Source organism: Triplophysa dalaica, chromosome 11, assembly GCF_015846415.1.
Source record: "Triplophysa dalaica isolate WHDGS20190420 chromosome 11, ASM1584641v1, whole genome shotgun sequence".
NCBI lineage: Eukaryota > Metazoa > Chordata > Actinopteri > Cypriniformes > Nemacheilidae > Triplophysa > Triplophysa dalaica.
The window spans coordinates 17,810,995-17,836,848 of NC_079552.1; the positions used below are offsets into that span (position 1 = coordinate 17,810,995).

General features: G+C 37.9%; 1 protein-coding gene across 1 annotated transcript; it reads right to left on the reverse strand.

Annotated features, from left to right (window-relative positions):
* Positions 1-1,384: 1,384 nt before the first annotated feature.
* Positions 1,385-25,754, reverse strand: pkdcca (protein kinase domain containing, cytoplasmic a). The gene is given in 8 exon segments (XM_056760225.1): positions 1,385-2,432; positions 2,510-2,683; positions 7,784-7,891; positions 8,479-8,558; positions 8,647-8,701; positions 8,704-8,920; positions 14,048-14,170; positions 24,740-25,754. Coding segments are annotated over 8 exon segments (1,596 nt in total). The 5' UTR covers positions 25,484-25,754; the 3' UTR covers positions 1,385-2,337.
* Positions 25,755-25,854: the final 100 nt, after the last annotated feature.

A 25,854-nucleotide genomic window follows, 5' to 3' on the forward strand; every position in this document is an offset into this window, starting at 1 on the left:
ACACAGTAATTGAAGCTGCTGTAAGCAATGTTAAGCCATCCTGCTAACTCCCCCCAGATTTATGCACTTAATCGAATCCCCACTCATCGTCCTGCAGATACATGCCCTAAAAGAAAAAATCAGCCAACTGGGTGTCAGCAAACTCTAATGGGAAACAAGATTGACAGAGAGGGTCCGTCAAGTTTTCTGATTAGTTATATAAAATAGGATTTAAAATGGAACCCATTACACCAAAACTAAATGTTGAGCTCATTGGCAAAGTCAGATGCTTGTATTGGTTGCCCTAAGTGTGAAGTCTGTGTTAACCCATTTACCTTTAATCCAGAAACCCATATGTTAAGAGGGACTTTGCCTCTCCGTTTTCAAAGTTCAGCACACGCCACCGGTGTGAGGTTAGTTTTTAGCATGGGGTCTGTCTCTCATTAGTGAGGGTACAGCTGACCCTAAACCCCCTCTCGCCCTTTCTTCCTCTCTGCCTTTTTTCATTCACAGCCTGAAGCCATGCCTCAGGAAAACCCATAATTCCTCAGGCCAATAGAAGACAGATGCTGCACGCTCTCTCTCATTCTTTGTGTTATTCTCTCTCTCTCTCTCTCTCTCTCTATCTCTCTCTCTCTCTCTCTCTCGTCTGACACATGCACATTAACACGCACTTGAGCTTTGCCCCCTCCCCAAAATACACCCTCCTGGACGTCTCTCTCTACAGATCTGTTCAAACCTGGGTTTTTCAAGTCTTTGGGGTCCCGTTTTCCTCCTCCAGTCACTCAAAAGAAATTAACCCCCATGGAAATGGGATTTGGATGTTGGCATATGGAGAACAGCTGCGCAGTCTCCATGCCAGGAGGCTAGACCCCTGGTACTATACCTGCACATTATGGTGAGGTTTGCCATTTAAGTAAGAGTGGAATTCTCGCTCCATCTGACAGAAAAGGGTAATTTGACTAAGCAAAAGACATGATAACTGATGTTTATTTGGTTTTGGTTTTTAGACTCTTAAAGGATGTTGGGGAGGAAGCCTGCAGGGTCCATGCAGGTGCTTGTCCGAAACAAAAGAAAACAAAACAAGAAGCACCTGCTTTATTTTTGTAATTCGTGGTGGTCAAAGACCTTGGGGTTAGATGGTTAAAAGTAACCGATGAGTGAACCCTGCAATAAACACAAAAAGTAGAACCCCCAAAACACAATTTAGGGGATTTCATGGATATAATGGGAATTGTGTTGGTTTTAATGGGAATCTGGCAAATGGAAACCAATAGTACACCAATAAACCAATGGAAAAGTTTTTCAGCTGGAAAGTTGGTGTCCACAAGCTCTAATATGCTGATTCATCATGATATGACCCCTTTAAAGATGCACAATCTCACAGATAAAACAAACGAGACAGTTTTAATTCACAAGATTTTATGTTTCTATATAAAAATATTACTCTCATTAGCACCAATTTCATATATACAACAAGACTCTTAAGAAAACATACATATTATCTTATTGCTTTCTCTGAAAGCAGAAAACTCCTTCACCTTTCATGTAGTAAAAAGACATTTCCCTGGGAAACTTTCACAATGACAGCACAAGAGGACTGATCGACTAACCAACGTCTTCCATCATCTACAACTGAGTTTACCCTGTCATTATATTCTGTCATTAAACGCATTACAAATCAAACATAACATGGTTGATGACAATTGTGTTTCTTTGATTTCTCTAGCATATCTCAACAATCAAAAAAACTGAAAAACAAAAATTTGTAATTTGAAAAAAGAGGCATTTACATTCAATATACTAATAAATAACTTGTTTAAGCTAGTAAACTTTTGGACGCGCAGGTCGATGAAAAAACTTGTGTACACAAGCATTTAAATTACAAAAGAATATTAATAAAAAATCAAAATAAAAGGCTTTTAAAAGCTCTGCAAATACACCCTGTTTCACATAAAAGTGCTGAATAAAAGACTGAAGAATAAAGGACGATTTTGAGTTGGCAGGAACATCAGGAAAACATGAATGAAAGATTGAGAGAATAAAAGTGACAGTGAGATATTGACAGGAGATCTCATTAAATACACACACGTGCACTTTTAAACCCTAACTTTATCTTGTGTCTTGCCACTACAAGCACAAAATACCACTCTGTGCATCTTTGCCAGACATAAGAACCCATTCACAGTCTCAGGGAGGGGACCGGACGTCCAATCCCAGGTTCAGAGAGGCAGAATTGCACTTTGCTCGGCTCTGACCTCTGCCTGAGTTTGTTTCAGAGAGAAAACTGAACTTCCTGAGAGATGCTTTGAGGCTCCTCGGAGCGTCCTCAGGTGATGTATGACCCAGCTTTAGGTCTCAGGTCCCAGATGTTCCAAGCCGTACGTAAGTGAGTTTGCCTAAGGCTTCTGTCATGCCTGCCGCACCGGTTTTGAAGAGCACAAGCTGATGTCCTACAGAACAAAACAGGCCATGAGAGCATGATATAGAAACGCATTGCAAGCAAGACAAAAATCGTTAAATATATTACCTGTCCAAGTGCGCTGATTGGTCATGATAAAGGCTCGGCACTGGGCGTGGCTCTCACACACGTCAATAGCTTCAACGACGCTAAAGACTGACAGCATGCATCCATCATGCTGATAGGAAGGCCAGCAGCGGTAGTTCTCCCCTGCTATTGAAGCATCTGAAATGCGTTTGTACTCTGTCAAAAGAGAGAAAGATGAATTAGATCCTGAATCTATACTGAATTTTATACTTTGAATTATGATACTACATTTATACAGAGAAATACACAGGACATGCAACACAATAATATAGATTTATACACATTAATAATGCATGTATACATGTATGTATAAGTACAGTATGTAACAGTATTTTTTTCCATACATGTTCCTGGTTTTTAATAACCTGCTTTGTTTCAGAAAAACATTTCATTTGTCATTTGTCCAGTAAATAGTGTGTCGTGGGTTATCCGTGTGAAACCAGCTTCATTATTGTGGCTGGTCTGTTGTTTGACAGGGGGTGGGGCGGATGGCTGTGTTAGTCTGAGCCTGACATCCTCTTTTGCTTCCTTAGAAAGTTTCAAACGCCACTCAACGTAACCTCGTCCACAATATATGCCCCTATTACTGAGCAACTATAGCCAGAGAGAGGAGGAGTGATGACCGAAAGAAAAACAAAACTAACAATGACCCTCCCACTTTCTTCATCAGACCACGCCCACTCTTTATTATAGAATGAGTGTAGAATGAATATTTTCTCTGTGCTGTCAGCTCTTTAACAATGTAGTACATCAACTAGAAATGCTGTTTTATACCTCCATTGAAAACGTTTTTACAAACATTCTTAAATTGATATAAATATTATTTATAATTTAGATTAGTTATTTTTTATATTGTCATGTATAATAATAATAATAATATTTATAATTTATATCTTATATAAAATTTGTAATTTAAAGCAGCAATTTGTAACACATTGATCTTTAAAAAAAATAAACTTAATAAAGTAAATAAAAAACTGTGTTTAAAACCGCCTCCTTACTCCAATTCACAAAAGTAAGCTTATAATGATTTATAATTTAGCTGTTAAATATAACTTCCCAGGAAATGTTGGTTTGGCATGTAAAAATAATTAGCAAGTAACCTGCAGGTTTATGTTTCAAACAGTGACAGCGATATAGAGAAAATGTTGTCGACTGGAGCATTAAAAAGAGATTTCTAAATGCTACTCGTTTTGACTATACGATAAATCATTGTTGTTGACGCAACGCAAGGTTGTCATGTGACAAAGTCAAAGCCAATAAGAAAATATTTGATATACAACAGGACAAACAAAATCTTGGAGCTACACAACACGGCCCAATGTCCTGTTGTTTGTCACGGCGTAAACTAAACATGAAAGAGATGGACTGTCAGTTACACATATCGGCAGTCCAAATTAAACATCACAGACAAATAAACACAAGCTCAATGCTTCGAACACATCACGAGTAACTACTGAAAAGAGATCTGTAGAAAAGGACTTCTGTAAAGCTGCCAATATTCTCCTCACAGCGATGTGTTTATTATGGCTCGTAATGGCTGGATCTTTTATTAAGAGTGTTTTCTGTCGTAGAAAAAGCACAGATGTCTGTTTCTCATCTCAGGTCATGTATCGAATCATATCAACACAACATATTGTATATAATACTGAACATATGACATTATGATATTGAAAAGGGGCAGCTGTGCACTCTAAGATGAAAGAGAGGATAAATATAACTGTCCGTTTAAATTCATCAGTGAAAAACCTAATGTGATGAAACCAGAGGAGCAGATACAGACTGAAAGACAAAGAAATGTACATGGTTTTACTCTCGACTATTAATAGTGTGACACGAGTCCCCTGTCAATGCAACTGGTTTGAAAACGTTATTTAATTGCGCTGCTGTTTAATGAAACCAAGCTCCTGCAGCTGCGTTAATTTTAGGCAAAAACCATCACACATTCCACACTACGTATTTTTAGCATGTAATGAAACTTTCCATATAGCATGTGACTGGAGCGCTTTGCTAGTCTGCTTGTGACAAGACCCAGCAAATAAATATGTGTAATTTACTCATATAGGCTAAAATCTCAATCAGATTTTGTTGGACAATTTGGACTGCAAAGAGAAATCACTGACTGCTGGTCAACTACACATTCAAATACAAGTTTTCACAATCCTCCATGTTTGGAAACTCAATTGTGATGGATATGTTGTCATGGGTCGCATGCCTTTGGTGGGCCTGGCAAAAAAGCTGACAATGTGGTCATGTATCTGTACGCGTTTGCGAAAAACGATACCAGTATGTCCAGCTCCTAGATTTATTTTGTGGGGAGCTGTCAAAATGGCAGTGTGTGTTCTGGATAATGTGTGTTCTGGATTATATGGGGGTTTGGATTTTAGGTTCTTCTGGTTTTGTGGGGTTTACCATCATTTTACATAATATGTCTATAGGATGCTTTTATTTTCCAGAACCCATGTGGTAATGTATTAAGAATTTAATTCAGTAAACCAAAAAAACAAATATATGAGGCAAAAACTAACGAGGGTCCGCAGGATTTTTAATAGTCTCACCAAGAAACATAGATCATAATATGCATGACTGAGAAGTTTGTGCATATTTAAAAAAATAAAGTTCTGTGATTCCATGACCATTAGAATACTTCTTTTAATCTAAATTTAAGAATGTATACTTTCAGTCTCCCTTTTATGTACTTCTATACTTAAAGAGTATTCTTGAATTATACTGACAGAAAAGTATACTTTTAATCGTTTGAATGAGATATACTTCAAATATACTTACTTTAAAAATACTTTTAAATATATAACACAATTATAAAAATGAACACCTAAAAGGCGCATAGTAAGTACAGTATGCTTTAAGGGCCAAACTAGAAGTTTTGTATCCTTTAAAATATACTTTCATGTACTAAAATGTGCTAGTCTACCTAAAGTTAGTCTAGTCTACCTAAAGTTCACTAATGCTACACATAAAAGTATACTTCAAAGTAACAAAAAAGTGTGTCAATTTACTCTCAAGTAGTATTAAAATAGTACATAACACAAGTATATTACTGGTACATTAATAATGGTATACTTACTACATAAATAAAGTATACTTCATACATTCAAAACTTACTTAACAATACTTAACAAACTTAACAAACTATACATATGTATTGTATGATTTAACTGTTACTTAACAGTTAAAGTAACTGGTAAGGTAGTTTTCTTAATTAGTTTTTGCACCCTGTTTAACATACACTTCAAGTCTCTTGATTGGTCAATACGTCTTCATTCACAGCACTGTGTCAATGGGCATGATGAAAGGAGAGCAGGTTTTTAAAGACCCGAGCTAACTGTGTGCTACAAATGTCAAACTACACAACCATAAAAGTTGGAATCTCTGGTTTTCCTTCAGGAATATGGCTGGATGGGCTTTCGTGATGTAACTCACTGTTTCTTTATGAAAGCGGAGAGCTGTGAATGAAGGTCACTGGGCAGGCTGCCTCAGATAAAGTCTTCTCTGATGAGTTTACTGTCTGGTGGATTGCACTAGGCAGAAAACTGGGTTGAGCTAGAAGCTAGTAAATAAGAACGACTATTAGACCCTTTATTGCCCTAATTAATGCTTTATGGAGCTCTCTTTTTGTGTAGGACTCAGAAGCAATGAGACAGAGATGAGGTAGCCAGAGGCATGCAGGGATTTTAATGCATGCTGAGTGTTTTCCATGGGGAAGCCCTGTTGGTTTCCATGCCAACTCACAGAGGACCCTGGTTTACGAGAATCCCTGAAATGCCTGAAGTGCTCATTCCTATTAAGCCAAAATCTAACTGAGCATAGTTAAAAAATATAGATATATAAAATGTAGAAGCATAGATTTTTTTGACTATTAAGTGTACAGTATTTTCTGGAAGGCAGTGAGTGTCGAAAGAGTTAAATGCCTTTGCACAAGATAGCCCTCACTTGCTTAACACACCCATCATTCAACAAGTATCTGTATCTGTCTTAGACTACCAATGGAGCGTGGAGAAGAGAAGAATGGATAGTATAGAAAGAAATAGAGGAAAGGGACGAAGTAAAAATATAGGGGTGAAGTATAAAAGACAGAGTGTGATGTTTCTCTGTGTAAATGGTTGTTTTGTCAGTCTGCTCACCAGTTATATAAACGCTAATCTTCAAAATCTCTTCTCTTTTGTCCTCACATGCGTACACAAACTGTTTCTTTTTTTCTACGCTAACTGAACAACCTTTTAATTCTGTGGAGATTTGTAGGAACCCATTCAGTGTAAAATCTGTGCCTCTAGTTGTCTTTAAGTCATGTTGAAATTATCACTTTTATGAGACATGAATATGTGAACACCACCATGATTTTACAATTAATTCAATTAAATTAAATTTTATATAGAGTTTTTTACAATGTAAATTGTTCCAAAGCAGCTTTACAGAAAATTTAAAACGTAGCACAGCGCATGGTGTTTATAGAACAAGTAAGATCATTGTAGTAAATTATATCTAATAACATCTAATAAATGCAGTCTCTCGGTCAGCAACAATGCCCTGTGGCAGGGAACCCAAATTCCAATGATAAATAAATTGAGAATAAAAACTTTTGAGAAACCAGTCTAGGCTGGGAGGACCAGATCTCCTCTGAAGTGTCACAGCTGCACTCAGTTACCTTGATTAAAAGTAACGGAGTAAAGGTTTATGAACAATAGTTAGAGTTTAGTAGTTTTGATCTGAGATTTTCATTTGTTGAAACTGTTTGGGTGTAGTTTGTCTTATTTATTATTATTTATTTTTTTATCGATACCAGGCAACAGAGGAATGTGTAAAATAATTGTGGCATAATGTAACTGAGTGCAGCTTTAACTTCGAACTGCTGAAATGTGATGTAAGTTTAGCATTTTATACTTATCATTATACATTTAGCATCAATGTTACAAATTACCAGTGGGGAAAAAATATTTGAGGCACACTTTCCAAATTCGTTGAAAGATTTGTAAAAAACGCAAATTGGTTTTGGACCAAATGTTGTTAGTGAATCTTGAATATACAATTTGTATTTTTGCGTACTGTTGAGGAAGAAGAGTGGAAAATAGCAGGAAAATGCTCATTCAGTTTATAAGAGGACACGCTACTTTAAAAAATGCATTTCCCATAATTCTCTGTGGTTACCTATTTTTTTTAGTAAAAACAGTCCTCTAAAACTTGTTTGACCATAAACTATTGAATGTTAAACTATTTATTAACCTAAGAAAGTTCACTCACCTGTTTTGTGTCTCTGTGTGTCATTTTTGAGGTAAAGTCCATTCTTATACATATCCAATACTTTCTCAAGATGAACCAGAGTCACCTCTATGCCCCAAATCAGTTCTCCTGAAACACAAAAAATGATATAAACAACATTAAAACATCATCAGTTAACAATCTGGCTAATAAGGGAATATTATCCCACCCAAAAATGCCTTTTGAATGTTGCTGTATTGGGCGTTTCGTGACATGCGAAGAAGAGAAGATAGAATCAAGGCCGAGCCCACCCACGCTACCCGCGGCTTCACGGACTGTTGTGTCCAAAAAAAACCCAGTTCATATGCTATCTGACGTACTACTGATGAACATGGAGATTAACGCCCCAAAAAACAAAGGAATTATAGTGAAGAGACTGAAGGAATGATGGGAGGCAGAAAACGAGAAATGTTAGAATGTGAGGAGGAGTAATATGGAGGGGAACAAAGCAAACTGTAAACGGGAGTGAAGAGGAGAACTGTTTTACTAATAAAGGGGTGGACGTTGGTTTTACATGGTTTCCAGCTGGTCCAAACTGGGCAATTAAGACCAACATCTCACATTGGGTCACCAAAAAAAAAACAGTTACCAAACCAATTCTAACTACCTTAAATGTATATTCCTCTTTATTCAGTAGGAATCAAAGCAAACCAGATCTTAAGTGAAATGGCACTCACCTGTTGAGTTGACAATTTTGTCCAGAAGGGGCCGTAGTGCTGTGGGTGCTCTGTGAGGTAACAAGTATGTGAAGAAAAATCTAGAAAAATAGAAAACTCCATGTCAACGGTTGTTTCATCAACACCACAAAATACACAAAAGCAATTCAGATGTTCGTAATGCCTCACCTGTAAGCGTTGTAGAGGTTTCTCTTCTCATTAATTTCCTGACAGCGCCCTTGTGGCAGGGAAGGGTGAAGTTGCGAGCAGGGAACTCCAGGAGGCAGTCGGAGGGAGATGTGGGTGAACAAGGCGTCTCCTCAACACTGGCGTCGTCCAGGTCGGTCACTTTTAACACTCCCTCCACCAGCACGAACTGCCGAGGCCTGAAGTCTAGCAGCGTGACGGACCCGAGTGGGGAGCGAGATAGGTAATGTAGCAGCCTCATCAGACTCAAACAGATCTGGAGACACAAATAAAGAGAAATCTAAAATGTCAATAGTCAACTTTTCTATGTGATCATATGACACATTGCAATGTGGAGGCCTTCCTCCCATTTCGGATCTTTCCTCCATACGATCTCTGCTTTGATATTTTGTGAGGATCCTTTGGCATCTGACATTACTGGTTCCTTTATCAAAAGTATTATGTGTCTTTTGAGGTTACCCCTAGTTACAACCTCCACTTCATGACCCATTGGACCACTTTAAATGTGCGTGCATGTTTGTGGGCGTGTTCCTTAAGGATTATCCCTCTTATTGTTTAAGATGATATGAGTGCTTTGACTGAAGTTCCTGCAGCTGGTGTAAGTGTGAGGGGAGACCTCACATTCAGGCAGCAGCTCCGTCTGCCGTCTCAGGGGCAGAGTTCAGATGATTAGATGGGTGTAGGGAAAGAAGCACGGAGACGCTGAAAGGAGTGAAGAGAACTAACAGGAGAGGCGGAGGGAGGCATGAAAGAGAAGCAAACATGGAGGAGAAGAGGGGAGGATACACTGCCCATGCCTTTCAAAACAGACAAAAGATGATTTTAATACACTCCGGATTAGCAGCTACTGGGAGAGGTCAGCCCCGCGCATTGTGTGTCTGTGTGTGGGTTTGTGTCTTGCGACCGGTAGTTGTGTCTCATTTGTGGTTGGGAGGGTTTTGGTTTATGTCTGATTTATGCCAAATATATTATGTTCATTTTTTAGATGGTTCATAATTTCTTCTCATTAGAGTAAATTGTTTATGATTGAGTCCTTTTATGGGATTTAAGACATTTTTATACATATTAAAAAAAAGTTTTATAATATTGTTTACATTTCATGCTTAACTCGAGTATTAGGACTCTAAAAATGTTTTAATTTATTTATTGATCAATCTATTTAGTGTTTCAGTTCATTGAGAATAATTCCGTAATTATTAAATGAATAAAAGTTCATATTAAAGGGACAGTTCACCCAAAAATGAAAATTCTGTCATCAATTACACCTGTGTACATTTCTTTGTTCTGTAAAACGCAAAGGAAGATCTTTGGAAGAATGTCAGTAACTGAACAGATCTTCCCACCCATTGACTCCCATAGTATTTATTTTCCCAACTATGGGAGTCAATGGAGGGTGAGATCTGCTCGTTTACTGCAATCTTTCAAATATCTTCCTTTGTGTTTATCAGAACAAAGAAATGTCTACAGGTTTGGAACAATCTGAGGGTGAGTAAATGATGATAGAATTTAAATTTTTAGGTAAACTTTCATTTTAGTATTAAAGAGCTTTTATTGAAAACTCTTCAAGGTTTTTACATTGTATCATCAAAATATACTAAACTGCACTGGTACCAAGCGTGAGAATGTTTGTCTACGGTCATGCATCATGTTTTAGCAAGTAAGGAGGCACTAGTGTGTGTGCGGGCGTGTTTTGGCTCCCGGGCCCGTGGAGACTAGAGCTAGTGTAGTGTGGGGGGCATAAAAGTCTTCATCAGGCCGCAGAGGAAATGGATCTGGACCTAAATGAGCTGTTTGGAAGTCAGCGGATTCGACAACCTCCCTAGAGTCTATTAGTGCCTCATACGCAATTCAAATGTTGCTAAAGCATTACTGGCGAGTTTCTGCTTTGTTCCACATGTAGACAGAAAGTTAAAGGCCAGCAGCAAAATGCGAGTATGAGTACAGACGCCAGCCTTAAAAAGACACAACATTTCAAAGTTTAGATTGATTATTTATAGCAGTAACTGTCTGAAATGTATTGTTTGTGATCGAAACTGCATAAAAGGCATGAAATCCCTATTTACAAAGCCATAATTTTTTTGCAATCTAATTAAAGTCAGATTTTTGGAAATCTGGCATCAGCCTGAACTGTCAGACTGAATTTCATGAGCCCACTCATTTTCACTCACTCTTATGCAAAGAACCACGTCACATTTACTATGTTGTGAAGAATGAGTGAACTAAGCATGTATTAAAAAGGTCATGCGACACAGCTAAAACGAGTATTATCGTTTGTTTTAGATTTAATGCAATGGTACACGATTTGTATTTTCCACATACCGTGCATGTTTGTATCTCCTCTTTGCTACGCCCCTCTGAAATGCTCAGATCTTTACAAAGCTCATCGCTCTGAAAAGCAAAGTGTGCTATGATTGGCCAGTTAACCAGTGCGTAGTTATTGGTCGAATACTAAGTGGAACGCGTCTTACCATATTTGGAACATCATGTTCCCAAGCATTTGTACTGACAGGTACGCCAGCTTACCTCGAATACATTCTTAGGGCGGTCTTAGTCAAATCATACCGGGAACTGACGTGGATTTGTGGGGGTGTGGTTACACGAGGCGTTTCAGGCAGGTCTGTGTGAGCATTCGCTTTAAGATAGAATGCATCTTTTGTTCCAACACTTTCATTTTTGCAATTTTATGTGTCTAATACATGCATGGGCAACTTAGAACACACCAAAGACTCAGAAAAGCACATATTCGCACCATATGACCCCTTTAATGTCCAAACTAGTATATAAATGCTTGCATTTGTTGTTTCATGGACATGGACAGAGAAAAAGTCTTTCCTTTCTCTCTTCCCCCTCTGACAGACTCTTGTCGTAACGTTTGTGTAAATGTTTCTGAGCTCAATGTTCACATGTATGCCACTGCTATGGCAACTGTCATAATTTAACCAAGAAAATAATTTTATCCCAAAAACAGTTGAGTGAAAAAAGCCAGGATTTGTCTAAAGTGACACATTTCTTCAGAAAATTGTCTGAAATTAATAAGGAGCAACACCTGGCAAAAGGAACAATGTACCTACCAACACGAAGCGTTTTGGAGTATTGACCAGGCTAATTCATGGAAAACCTCACAAAGTGGTTTGAATTACAGTAAATAAAGACATTCATAAAATATCTAAAAATAGAAAGTGAACATATGGCTATAAAACATGAAAAAACCGACCTCAGAATCTGAACTCATTTACTAAAGTTATTTACTAAACTCGACTCGTAGTCATTAAAAAGATTCATTGTTTTGGATCGCAAATTTACTGAAATAGCAGAAAATCTATATACTGTAGAAACAACAGTCTAACAAACTCTGGGAAGAATGAGCTGTAAATATTAAAGCATGTACTGAACTGGAACTGCTAATGTTGAAAGTCTGTTGAAACTCAAGTACAGTTATGAATTGCTATGTTGAAATACATACTGTTGTGTTGACGTGTAGATGAGTGTGGTGTGTTCCCTATTAAAGCTCGGCATTATTTACACTAGCACCTTCACTATTGTGCTGCGAGTGTATTGCGCTGTGTCTGTGAATAAGTGTTTAGCTATGTAAGTGTGTGGTTAGGTCAGGAAATACAGTTCTAGATACGCTTTTGGGCTTCGTGTGTACGCGCATCTGTCAGCTGGGGTGTGAGTCTGCAGTTCCTGCAATTTCAACGTTTAATTCTATATATATCCATCTAAATGACTGTAGGTCAGTGTTTATACAACGGTTAGTTTTGTCCTTTAATCTGATTGGATTATAATACAGTGATGTAATATAACAGAACCGACAAGTTTTACTGTTTATATCACTTTGCTCATCTTTGCCTGCTGGATGTTCCACATCAGAAAATGTGAGCGATGTGGAGCATTGGGAGAATGGAAAATAGAAAACCTGAAGTGGTTGTTGGTGGATAGCTGGAAAATGTTTTTGCGTTGCCTGGCAACACACAGTTTGATGCATTTGCTTCTTTAAGAACTACACAACCTTTCAAAACTTGTTGCTAAACGATTAATCGTGATTAATTGCGAATCACATCATAATAAAAGTTTTTGCTTACATAATATACCTGTGTGCTGTGTATATTTAGTTTGTATTTATCGATTCACACATGTACACAAGAATGTATTTATATTTATATGTCATTTAAATTATATGTAAACATTTATGGATTTTTATTTAATAATTTATATTTTTTTATTTTTGATCTTCTTAAATATATACATTAATGTGTATGTGTTTCGAAATACAAAATTAATATGCATAGTACAAAGAAAAATATTATGTAAAAAAACTTTTATTTAGGATGCGATTAATCACTATTAATCGTTCAACAGCCCTAGAAAAAATACAACAGGCTAACATTTCCCAAATTGCTCAATATTCACTTTTGATTTATAAAACATTTGTTTAAAGGCACTGTTGCACTCACAATCGTGCTATTGTACTGAGTATCAGCACGGCTGTGATTCCCTGCATCGTGATATTTAACAATTTGTGTAATATGTTTCAAGTCAACAATTAACACATTTGGCCATCTAAAACCAATGTTTTCAGATTATCTCTAGCATATGTCTTGTAGATTCCTGTCAGCAGCTGTCTGTTATCACAGGAAGAGCTCCGCACAGGATGTCTCCAACCACAGGAAGTCATAGCAAATCAATATGGGAGGTTGCCACGGTCATAGTAATCAGCAGTGTCTATCAGGCACGATGCCGTGCTGCCTGAAAGGAAGCTGGAAGGAAGCGGAGTGCAGGACATCACGCACAATGCAGATGTTCTGAGTGAGACAGTGTTAAATGTCACACTGAATGGACCGAGCACATCAAGCATGTTTTTGTCAGTTTTTCATTGTGTGCCACATTAACGAAAGGTATGGAGGTTAAAGACTGGAGGAATGAGATTAGGGGATGTTGCAGATAGGATTCAAACCTCTGTCACCCACATTAGCACATGGACTCAATGTGTCTGGAGTATATGCATGAACCTTTATATAGCACAGCTTTTCAAATAAAACACAATTGCTGGCTGAATGTCTATGCCAGGGCCATTAAAACTGTTTATATTGCATTCTGAAAAGGCTGTAATTTTGTAAAATGATTGTAATTTTATCCCCTATGTTTGTTTATTCAGTTTAATCGGCTTGATCTTCTTCATTATCTTTTAACATGGTCTCAGACATTTGGACCTCACCGTACGTAACATTGCACCAATGTCAAGTCATACAACAATAATGCTGACAACTGATTCAGTTTGTTTAGTTCAACAAACTTTGATAAGACTAATTCAAGTATTCTTGATTCTGCCTCAAGCTCCAGACACACACAAGATGGAATGTGTGATATGACTTCAGTGACTCACTCTGAATCTTTCCTCCCAGGGCGTCTGCAGTAACTGAATCATCTCCAGAGGGCTGCCGAGCTCTGTGATGGCCGTCACCGTGTCCTTTATATCATTGCTGTCCTGGTAGCAGTGGCCATACAGCTGCGGAGAAAAGCAGAGCGCAGACACGTCAAGATTACCCTTCAACACACTGGGTTTAGCAGATAACAGCAATGTGTTAAATTCTGTCTCTGTTTTCACCCAGACAGGAAAAGTTCAGGTCTTGGCTAAAGAAGTCAAGCTAGGTTAAGTTTTTTTATCCTAGAGTGTGAATGGAAACTATAAGGGCTAGAAATGTAGCGCTAGTGAATTTACCAGGTAATGTAAATCACAGCAAATAGCCTACCTGACGCTTTGGGGGTCAAGAGGCCAGCGGACATACTAACCCAGGTTGTCTGAGGTATACATGCTATGGCCATTATGCTATCTGGCTGTTTCCCTCTGCGTTGCTGCGACAGGCACTTAGCAATACCGAATTTGGCTCTTTGCTTACAGCAACATTTTTCTAAGCTAATTCAAGCCAAAAAAGCTAGTTGAAATTAAACAGCATGAAATTTCATCTAAAAAGAAAACAACCTATGGCTGTGTGACTGGCTGCACCGCTGTAGTCATCCCTAAAGCATCAAACGGAAAAAGCCGACAGCTCATGCTGGTAGGTTGGCTAGAGAAAGCGGTCTGTTATATTACTGCACAGATGAACAGACTTTCTCTTTAATTGTAAGTTACCTATTTCTTTCTACAGCATGGAGCGCATTCAGTTCAATGCACCTTTTTTGCACTACAATATCTATCTACAATCTAATATAATCTATATTAAAAAAATATTTTTACCTCAACCTTTATATATATATTTACCTTTTTGTGTAAATACAATGTAAAAATTATTTTTTACAGATTTTTCACGTATAATGTCCCAAAACTGTGATTTTACGAAATTTTACTGTTTTATTAACAGTAAAAGACTTTCAGGTATGTTGGAAATACGGTAAAAAAAAGTGTTGAATTAAAGAAAAAGACAACAAATTTACATGTAATTTTACAGAAAATGTATATTTATTGCAGCCCAGCTGGGATTATTTCACAGTCTATTTTTGAAACACAGTCAAAAAACGTCAAATCACACAAAATAACCGGAAAAATTAACAAGAAAAACAGAGAAAACAATGTAATTTACAGGAAATGTTTTTTTCACGGAAATAAAATTTCATTTTATTTAGAAAAAAAAATTCTTTTTATTTAAGGGATTTTTTTTCTCTGTATATGTGCAGATACACGTTGTGAATTTGTATTTGTATTAAAAGTATCTTCATTTATTTAATGTAACATATATTTTGAGAAATGTTTTACATTTACATTTATGTATTATACTATACATTTATACTTAGGTATATGCAATCCCCTGGGATCGAATCCACAACCTTGCGTTGCTCTTACCACTGAGCTAAAGGAAATAAATCTCAGTACATGTGAGGCATTTCATCAATATAGAAAGCGATACTGTCCATGGCCAAAACCTGCAAAAAACTGGCAAGATATCCACATCACTGCATTCTTAACGGTGGAAAGTAACTGTTAGTTATCTATTGCTGGTTATTTAACCATTCGATCTTGACAATAGATTAAACTGATGATTGGCGAAGCTGCTGTACACTCTCGTTCACAATGCTTTCTGTCCTGTAGTTCACAATGCAGTAAATCCGAAAAGTGATGCCGATAGGTCCCAAAATACAATCTCACTTCGTTATCACAATCGATGTCAAATTTAGGTCAAGAAACTCTTGATCTTGATAGCTCTCCCAGCGGGAGAAGCTTGAACAGGTTTTGCCTGTGATATGAAGCAGGACCAGGAACAATCTAATTTGAGATTTGTGTGTTCAAGCGAGCAGACAACCTTGTAGTGCAAAAGGTTTCCTAGGGGCTGGCGAGAGAGTAAAGCCCATATCAAAGATACATACTCTAATGAAAGCTATCAGCAGAATTCATCTAAAATGTGAATATGTGTGCATTCGTGCAATGTTTGTTTGTGCTCATGTGATGAGTGTGTGTGTGAGCTGCAGACTCTACGGCTGCTTGCTGGGAAGGAGACTCACAAATGGAGGAACGCTGTTGCCTGTCTAGCCACATGGTGCCGTATTGATGCACAGGCTCAAAGGTCAACTCTCCTGTCCAGTCAATTTACTATGAGTGCTTTGTATCTATCAAGAGCTGCATGGAATACCTAATCTCACAAAATGCACCAAAACTGTTTTTCTTTTACATCTATTTTACTTACTCTAAAGTAATAATAAAGATAAATGAAATGAATAACCTAATGCGCTTATTGCACAAAAAAACTAACAGATGTTTTACAGGGTCAGGGAAAATCTGGAAACACCACTCATGTTCCAACATGAGATAACTCTAAGGATATTTACTCCACACACAATTTATCACACGCAACGCTGACTGAAACTTCGAGGTCCTGAGATCCAATATAAAAGAGCTTTATTTGTTTTCATGTTTAGATTTGCATAGAGTTTGAAATTAAAAGCCGGATTGGAGTACACTGATATTTGTTTATTTTGCAGATTGAACTTGGTTCTTTCATGTGAATCTCTTGGAAGCTTTTTCTTAGCTTTCAGGAAAGTGTGAGTAAGCAGAAACATTAAGGGAGGGCTGATGATGGAGAAAGGCCAACAGACTGTGTCCTCCTAGTCTGATCTGAACCTGGAAACATCCTGAAAAAACTAACTAGGACATTCAGTCTCTTTCTCCACATAAAAATACTAGGCTATTACCATGTAGACCATGGAAGTGTTTTGGAGTACATATGCATGTATTTAGACGGTTTCATTTTAACAACATAATCAAAGTTATTGTTCATGAGCACTTTTGTGACCCCAACTGAACTTTCGGTACACATTCACAAACAACAGAGTGCCTGCAGATTATTTACGATAACAATCAAAGAAACCCCGGAATCGTTACTTGGCTAAACTTGTCTCTCCAATATTTTGAATTTAGACTGCGATACCAAGCTCAACTGTCATGAATCTCTCTCTGAGACATGGCGTGAGAACCCAAGTGCAGGCAGACACAGACGGTATAGATGGTAACAATGAATATTTATTAACAAATAACAAGACTAACAAAACAGGCAAAACAAAACCCACGAGGGGGAAAACAAGACAGGGATATATATAACTATAACAACAAACACTGACTTACTAAACTATAAAACAAACACTTGATACAAACACTAAACTAACACTTACGTAGACACGAAGGTACAGGAACTAGGGGAACGAGAAACTTTCAACAGCAAACAACGACTAGGTATCACATACAGCATATAGCAAACATCAAACAGGAACAGCAAGAATCAAACAATGCACGAGCGACGAGACAAAGAAACATGAGGACTCTTTATAGGCAAGGTAATTAACAGAAACTAGGAAACAGGAGGGTAGGAATGATAACGCGACTCGGGGAGAGTATGGAAGACCGTCATTGTCAAAAACATCTCTCCCCACACAAAACCATCAGGCAATGCCATGGCTCCACTTGAGACAAGAATAAAACATGACATGATAGTGGAACCATGACATCAACCCCTAGATTTCATTGTACCATACGGTTTGTTTAAATGGGACTGAACTACAGGACCCATTCAACTGATTGTATATTTAATAAAATGAACATACAACAAAATTCTACGAATCGTTTATTTAATACAAATATTATAGAGTTAATAATAAGATAAATATGAACATAAATTAAACAAAATATAAATAGTTATTATTAGACATCAGCCAAACACTAACCGGAAGTTAACAGGGGGTCAGGTGCGAGGGCGTCCAATGAAATGGTCTATATGGTAATAATTCAAAATTATAGTACATTTTAAAATACCATGGTATAACTATCTGAAACAATCATAGAATGTTTTTTAGTGCCGGTTTGGTGGTCAGCCCAGATTCAGAAGGGATGGTTGGTCCATTAAATTAACATGTGACAATGATCTGACAATAAATTAGGGTGTTTTAATACAATGGTTAACCTCCCTAACTGTAGTAAACACATGGACTGTATTATATTAACAAGTAAAAAAAAATTCAGACTGGTTATGGTTTTGTGCATTACTATGGGATGAGCCATTCATCTGCATTTTACAGTTGCTTTTTAAAGGGCTTAGAGTCATGTGGAGTTTTTTAATGAGACTTTTGCATCCTTTTGAAGCGGCGGTCACAATCCATTTCCACTATAAACGGAAAACCCAAAACACCACTTTTAGAAACCCACCAAGGTGTTTGGGTAAACTAACCCTTTGACACAAATAAGCCAGTCGGAAATCTGAGTTGAATCTATTATATTACCAAAAAAATTGACATTTTTAATTTGTTTTTAAAATGAAATTAAAAGCTGTTTGTTTGTTAATACAAAATACTCTGCAATGATGCTCAAACTAAGTATGGAAATAAGGAAGAAGAAAAATAGTCTTAATATAGAATTTTCAATCATATCACTGTTTAAAGAGGTGCCAGAAGTGAAACTGTATCGTGTCAGTTAGATCAACTATAAAAGCATTCACTTCAGTAGTGCCACGTGTGTTGGTATAGCAATACTCACAAAAACATTTGTGTAAGGTGTCATTAATGTGCAAACACCACTGCACCCCGCTCACAACCATAGCATGATCATTTAATGAGGACACCCTGGCAATGCATCAAAACGGCCGTGGAGACGACCGTGTTTGCCCAGAGATGAAATAGTGTAGGGCAGTAGAAGCCAGAACGTACAGCCACTGAGGAAAAGATTGTCCAGGAGAACAAGAGGCGCTCAGTAACACAGCTCATACAGGCCGCCTGCTGAGTTAAAGCTGGAATCATACTCAAACGCGTGTGTGTCTGAGTGAGAAAGTGCGAATTGAGTAAACGGTTAAATGAATCACTTATACCACCTTGTTTTATACCATCAAGTTTCTGTCTCCAAGCCACTGGAAAAAAACTTCCAGGGAGTTATTTTCTCAAGTATTTGTAATTGATCAGCAAACATTACCTGGATTTGAAACTTATAACGGTGCAAACATAGAAATGAGAAATTGTTCAATCTTACAGTTCAACACCCCATCTTTCCACATTTGTTGACTGTTGTGCTCCACTTGATTCAGAAGTTGTTAGAACTCTTCAGTTGGTGATCTTTCAAAACTACAGTTATTAAAACCTCAGATCTACATTCCAACAAACGAACACATTGACAAAATCCCAATGAAATTTCTTCACCTTGAACTGTTAAGCGTGTGGTATTTTCTAAATCACAAATCTTGGGATGTGAACTCACATGGATCTGTTTAGAAGAGTTGCTTCACAATGGTGATTTCCTCATGAATCTGCCTACTAAAACAAACAAAGAGAAGACAAATGCAGAATCGAGAAGGACAGAAAGTTCGGCAAATTTCCTCCCACAATCCTCCTGTTCTCAATCCTTCCTCAGGACCATCATTAACACACTCCCAATCTATTGTGTCGTCAGCCACTCTCCACCAGCACTCCTGCGGGTTCAATTCTTCAAGTGCACAATGGAATAAACGCATCCAACCAATCACATTAGCTTTTCTCAAAAGACAAAAAAGCCAGCATGTTGGAGATGTGGTCTTGTGGTTTGTCCACAAGCTCTAGCTATTATTAAAGTTTGAAAAATTGGTTTAAAGAAATGGTTTAAAGTTTCCTCTGTTGTTATTTCCTCACTCTGATGTTGTTTCAAAGTCACAATTTTCAAACAGATTTTTTATATAAAACGCCAGTTCATTGTGACTATGGCTGTCAAGTTGTATAAAAACACATAAAAGTGCCATTATAAATTAGGTCCCTCATGGCCTACATTCTGCGTCTTCTTCATGTGCTACCTTTACATGATTTATTTAAATTTTCCATTTGCACCATAACTTCATTTGCATTGAAGTTTAAAAATGGAGCCCAAATGCATTATACCAAATTGGAGATTGTTGATCCCAAATGTTTAGTTGTGTTTTGTAACCGAAAACAACAAAACTTTTTAGATGTATTAGATGGAGACTGAGATCTGAGGAAAATCTATACTAAATTCCTGTTAGGATATAATTCAATGAGACAGTTCACCAAAAAATGAAAGTTCATTTTTTGGTGAATCATTTACTCTACACTTTTGGTGAATCGTTTACTCTACACTTTTGTCATTTCAAACCTTTATGACTATCTTTCTTCTGCAGAACACAAAAAAGTTGTGTCATGACAACTCTCTATGGATTAAGCATGGTAGTGTACATTACATAATGTATTTGATCTGCTACGCTGCTGCTGCTGCTGCTGCAGTGCAGCAAGTACATAGACTTGCTACTGCCAGTACATCCACAACATGCTGCTGTGTGCATGTAAGGAATGCTGCATCACATACACTCACCTAAAGGATTATTAGGAACACCTGTTCAATTTCTCATTAATGCTATTATGGTGGTGGTGTAATGGTGTGGGGGATGTTTTCTTGGCACACTTTAGGCCCCTTTGTGCCAATCGGGCATCGTTTAAATGCCACAGCCTACCTGAGCATTGTTTCTGACCATGTCCATCCCTTTATGACCACCATGTACCCATCCTCTGATGGCTACTTCCAGCAGGATAATGCACCATGTCACAAAGCTCAAATCATTTCAAACTGATTTCTTGAACATGACAATGAGGTCACTGTACTAAAATGGCCCCCATAGTCACCAGATCTCAACCCAATAGAGCATCTTTGGGATGTGGTGGAACGGGAGCTTCGTGCATCCCACAAATCTCCATCAACTGCAAGATGCTATCCTATCAATATGTGCCAACATTCCTAAAGAATGCTTTCAGCACCTTGTTGAATCAATGCACGTAGAATTAAGGCAGTTCTGAAGGCTAAAGGGGGTCGAACAAAGTATTAGTATGGTGTTCCTAATAATCCTTTAGGTGAGTGTATATTCACCTATATGAATAACCCACGTATAGCGTACATGATCACATTGAATGTGAAAACACAGAGAGGGATGTGCGCTGTGATATTAAAAGAGTTATTAATAGTGTGATAAATCTCTGAAAAAAAACATCTTACAGATGCCATGTAACAACACTGTAGATAATGTGAGTTTATGCCTAGATGGTCAAAAACATTTCCAAATGATGTCCAAATGCCTTTCTTGGTATGTTTTTGTGTAAACACCGTTCAGTTATGTTTTGAGTGAACTTAAACAGTTAGGAGACAAATCGTATATATGTCAAACTATTGGATGTGTGTGCGTTTAGGTCTTAAGCTGTGCATTAAGTAAACACAGCCTAATAAGCCCGCGGCTGTCTAGGAGTGTAAACATTGTAAACATTTATAAATCAACAAAGGAAAATATGAAATCACTCGTTGAATACTGAAACCAGATATTGTGACAAAAATATTTCCAGCAAAATAACTATAATAAATAGTGTATAGGTTAGTCTAAATTTAATTATGTAGTTTGCACCATTTCGTCCACCCTAGCTGATGAATGGAGTCCAGTACTTGGTTGGGACAAATCTGTGGTGTTCTTTCATTTACCCAATGTCTATAAAGGTTAACGTATTAACCTGTGTTTAATTACGTCTGGCACTAAAACTCACAAATCTGCACTTTCTGTCTGTTAGAAATGACCCTGGGGGGCCTTGTGTCCACGACACCATGCTTTCACATTCACATGTGACATACTCACATTAGCAGGTTACTGATTACACCTCAGTGTATGTGTGTGTGTGTATTTTGGTACTTCACTTAGGATCTAAGGAGTTAACAGAATGACATGATAATGTAAACATAAACCCAGTGCAAGCTACCCGCATCAGACCCCCGAGCTGTGTCGCAGATTCCCTTACACATCATCTCACATGCCTTTCCATATACAAACACTCAGAAGAACCAGCAAGAACTTAAAGGAGTAGTTCACCCCCAATTTTTTTGGTTCATCACCCTCAAGCTTACGTCAATGATTACGTTTCATATATGATAAATAAATATGCGGTATGATAACAAAATTGACATTTTTGGGCACACCGTTCCTCTTATCACAGAGTGTGTATTAAAGAGACGTTCACACTATCTAACAAGCTATGGCACCTCTTCTCACAAAACAAATTTCATCATGCTGACATGACAAAATCCCCCTACTGTAGATCAACTGTAGTTGTACAAGCATGAATTCACTCTCACCATCTATACGGATCCGGCACCACCACAACCAATCAAGGTTGTTTATATAACAGGTGTTGCCCTCGCTTGTAAGAGGAAGACAGGGATCTGCTTGACAGACATGTTAGTTAAAGACCTTGGAATTTGGAAAGCCGAGTAGAGATGTTACATGGATTTGACCTCCCTCTCTGGGGCGAACGGTAGGCAGATCTGCATAGATCCTTTCTGCGTGCACTCTCTGTGAACCCAGCTTGTGCTAATCAGCCCGCCGTATCGTATCTTCTCACCCATGACCTCGCAACTTATAAAATAAGTGGAGTGTATTTTCATCTGATGCCCCAGCTGCCAAAGCAAATGAAAAGCAACACCTCTGGGGCCGATTGGTCAGGTGCGAGGAAGGATGAATAATCAGAGGAATATATGCCCGGCGACACGGTCTGTTTATTAATATGTTCATGTAAGAAATATCTGTACCTTTAGTGTTGATTTATAGAGAGATATTACTTCAGCCATTTTGATGATTTATTTACATTTCAAGTGCATGCTGGGGCCTATCACAGCCTGCGCTGAAGGGTTTACCAGTGAGACTTTAAAAGCAAGACGTGGCACTACGTCTCTAAGAATGCACTGAGATGAGGAATAAACTGGCCATGTTCAAGTCAGATTTCGAACCACAAAGTTTTCAGACCTTGCAAAATAACACAGAAAGATGTTTAGTGAAGAAGACATGAGTCCAAAAAGAATGTCGGTGCTCAACATGAAGAAGCCATTCAGTTTTCAGGTGCGTAGTACACAAATGATTGTCTCCACAAAGTAAGTGTAGTCCACAGGCTTTAGACAAAAAATGTTGTAACAATATAAATAATAATAAAATTATATTTTACTTTACAAATACAAGTGTACAAAATTACAAATAAAGTACAAATGTGTATTAAAAAAAGACCATACGTTTCAGCCCATGCTTTTTTCACTGCATTTGTGCACTTTACAATATACAACTAAATAATTTATTTGTAATGAACACTTACATTAGAAATAATATGTATTTACTATTATTTTTTCCTCAAAAATAATTAATGCATTAATTATTAGTGCTTTTTAAAAAAAAAAATTATGAAGAAAATATATACATAAAAATATATAAAAATATATATATTATAGAAAATGGATTTTGTCATGCATAACTGTATAAACAAATCTATGCAAATATCTAGGTCAAATGACAACCATTGCTCATTTTTTCTACGAAAAATGTCATATGCATTGGCAATATAATTGTATTATTGAAAAAATATATTGAAGTCATTTTATAGCAAGTGCTGGCACAGCTTTATAACATTAGGGCTTTGTATAGCAATAAAATATAGTTATAATGTTCTTCAACCGTTCTTGTCTTTTGTGTAAGGTCATTAATTGGGGTCCTGCACTGTTTGTTCCCTGCAGTGAGCTCAGAGAATTAAATCAGGCCAGAGGCCCCAATCTACAGCTTCTGATAATCCATATAACAAAAGACCTCAAAAGAGTCTGTAGCTCCAAAATATAAATCGAGGTGTTATGCGTATGTGTACAATTGCAAGTCATAAAGATGAATCTATTCATTTTGAAAAAAGTATCTGCTGTTAATTAAATTAATAACAAAATACAATATTGTGTAGTTGGTTGAATAATCACTTCTGAATTATATTTACTTGAATTAATTTCTAGCAGTTTGCGGTGTTTGGACTGCCGAAGGATACACAAGGAGAATTTGAGAGACGTGTTCCCTATTGTTTACAAGAGGTGATTACGACTTCATCAAAAATCTCTTATAAATGAAGAGCCAAAACAGAGCCAGGGCCTTAAGGTGAGGACAAGCGCTTTTGAGCGCATTAAACTCAGGAGCAATAACAGCCATCCCATCTACTCAGACAATGCGCCAATTCAAATCTCGAGGCACTTGTGGATTGAATGATAAGCTAATTACTAAAACAAACCTTTTAAAGTAAACACTTTTGGCTTTGTGTTGATTTTGATACTGGACGAGTAATCCTTGACACCATGAGGTCTCACCCAGTCATTAAAGCGAGCGGTGATGCGATTAGTTTTACATTAGAAAATTCTGATATGCACCAGTTTAACTAGCTTTTCATTTTCTTGAGATTTGTTTTTACTTTTTCAGAAAGCTTATTGCCATACGTCGTTTTTAATGAACCCATTGATAGCTATTGCAGTGCTCGTGTTACCCATATTAAGCTATAGCCTACATATCAATATAATTATTAACTTAATAAATATATTTTAAAGCCTATTTAAAGTAGTTGGAGAAAATAATTCAAAGTAATTTGGATGTTGTCTATTATACTTAATAGACACTAGTAGGCTACTTGACACGTTTTGTAAAGTGCTTTTCTCAATACTATTTTTTTAATAATAAAAAAATCATTCAATGCTTTGCGTAAAACAATTTCCGACCAAAAAAATATATGTATAGTCAAACATTACCTTGAGAATATTTGGGTGCTGTAGTCTCTCCATCAATGTCATTTCTTTAACGATTTTAAAGGAAGCTAATTTGTAACAGTCTTTTGACGATCCGTATTTCTTCACACAATTCTCCATGTCGTGACCTCCGAAATCCACCGATTTTAACGCAACTGAGAAGCTGCTGTTCAAAGCCGCCTTATACACCGCTTTTGTGTATCCGGATCCCAGATAATGAACATTAGTCACATTATCAATACTGCTGCATCCGAGCATCGGGTCATGCGGAGACTCCCGGTGCCCCTTTGTTACTGTAGATACACCTGGAGAAGACTGAGACCGACGGACCGCGTTTTCATCATTACCGCTTTTCCCAATTTCTTTGTATGATTCCCAGTTGTTATCCTGCTCCAGGTCCATGAGTCGCCTGCGCTCCAGCGGTCGAGCGGCGTCTCCGTTGGCGACCCAGTGCGCGCGTCTCCGGCGATAGCGCAGCACCTCGTCCAATCTCTCGCGTATCTGCATCTGGAGATCTGGAAGTCGTCCGGCGGTGGCCGTGGTATCGAGCTTTGATTCAGCGGGTGTCGAGGCATCGCCTTGAAGCCGGGTAGACGCTTCTCCTCCGGGCTGCTGCTTTTCGTAGTAGTAGCGATGCGCCCGTTCGCCGTGGTGCTCGAATCCCGGGATAAACAATAAATTCATCAACGTGCCCACGAACAATGAAAAACAGAAGCCCGCCGCGACCACCATTTTTCTCCGCTTCATTTTGTTGCTTATTATTAATAGTAGAAAATATATGTGCTTCCCCTTCCAGCCTCTGCCTACCCGCCTGGGAGCAGCAGGCAGTCTGGCCGTGCGGTGGTGAGGTATCGTGCAGCGTAAAGTTTTCGGAATAACGAAGGAAGTCTGTGATGATGAAGTGCAACGCCGTATGTTCACGTCTTCATCTTGCAGTTATGATTAAAGCCGCATCGCAGTTTTAGATCCACCCCATATAAGGCTGATCATGGTGACACTTGCCTCCTCGTGCGTTGCGTGTGAGCCCAGTTAACCTGGGTCTCCGTGGGCACACCCGAACAGTGCCTCAGCGAAGCTGACGTCACTTTGATTGACAGTTCACTCGGCCCCGCTTCTTT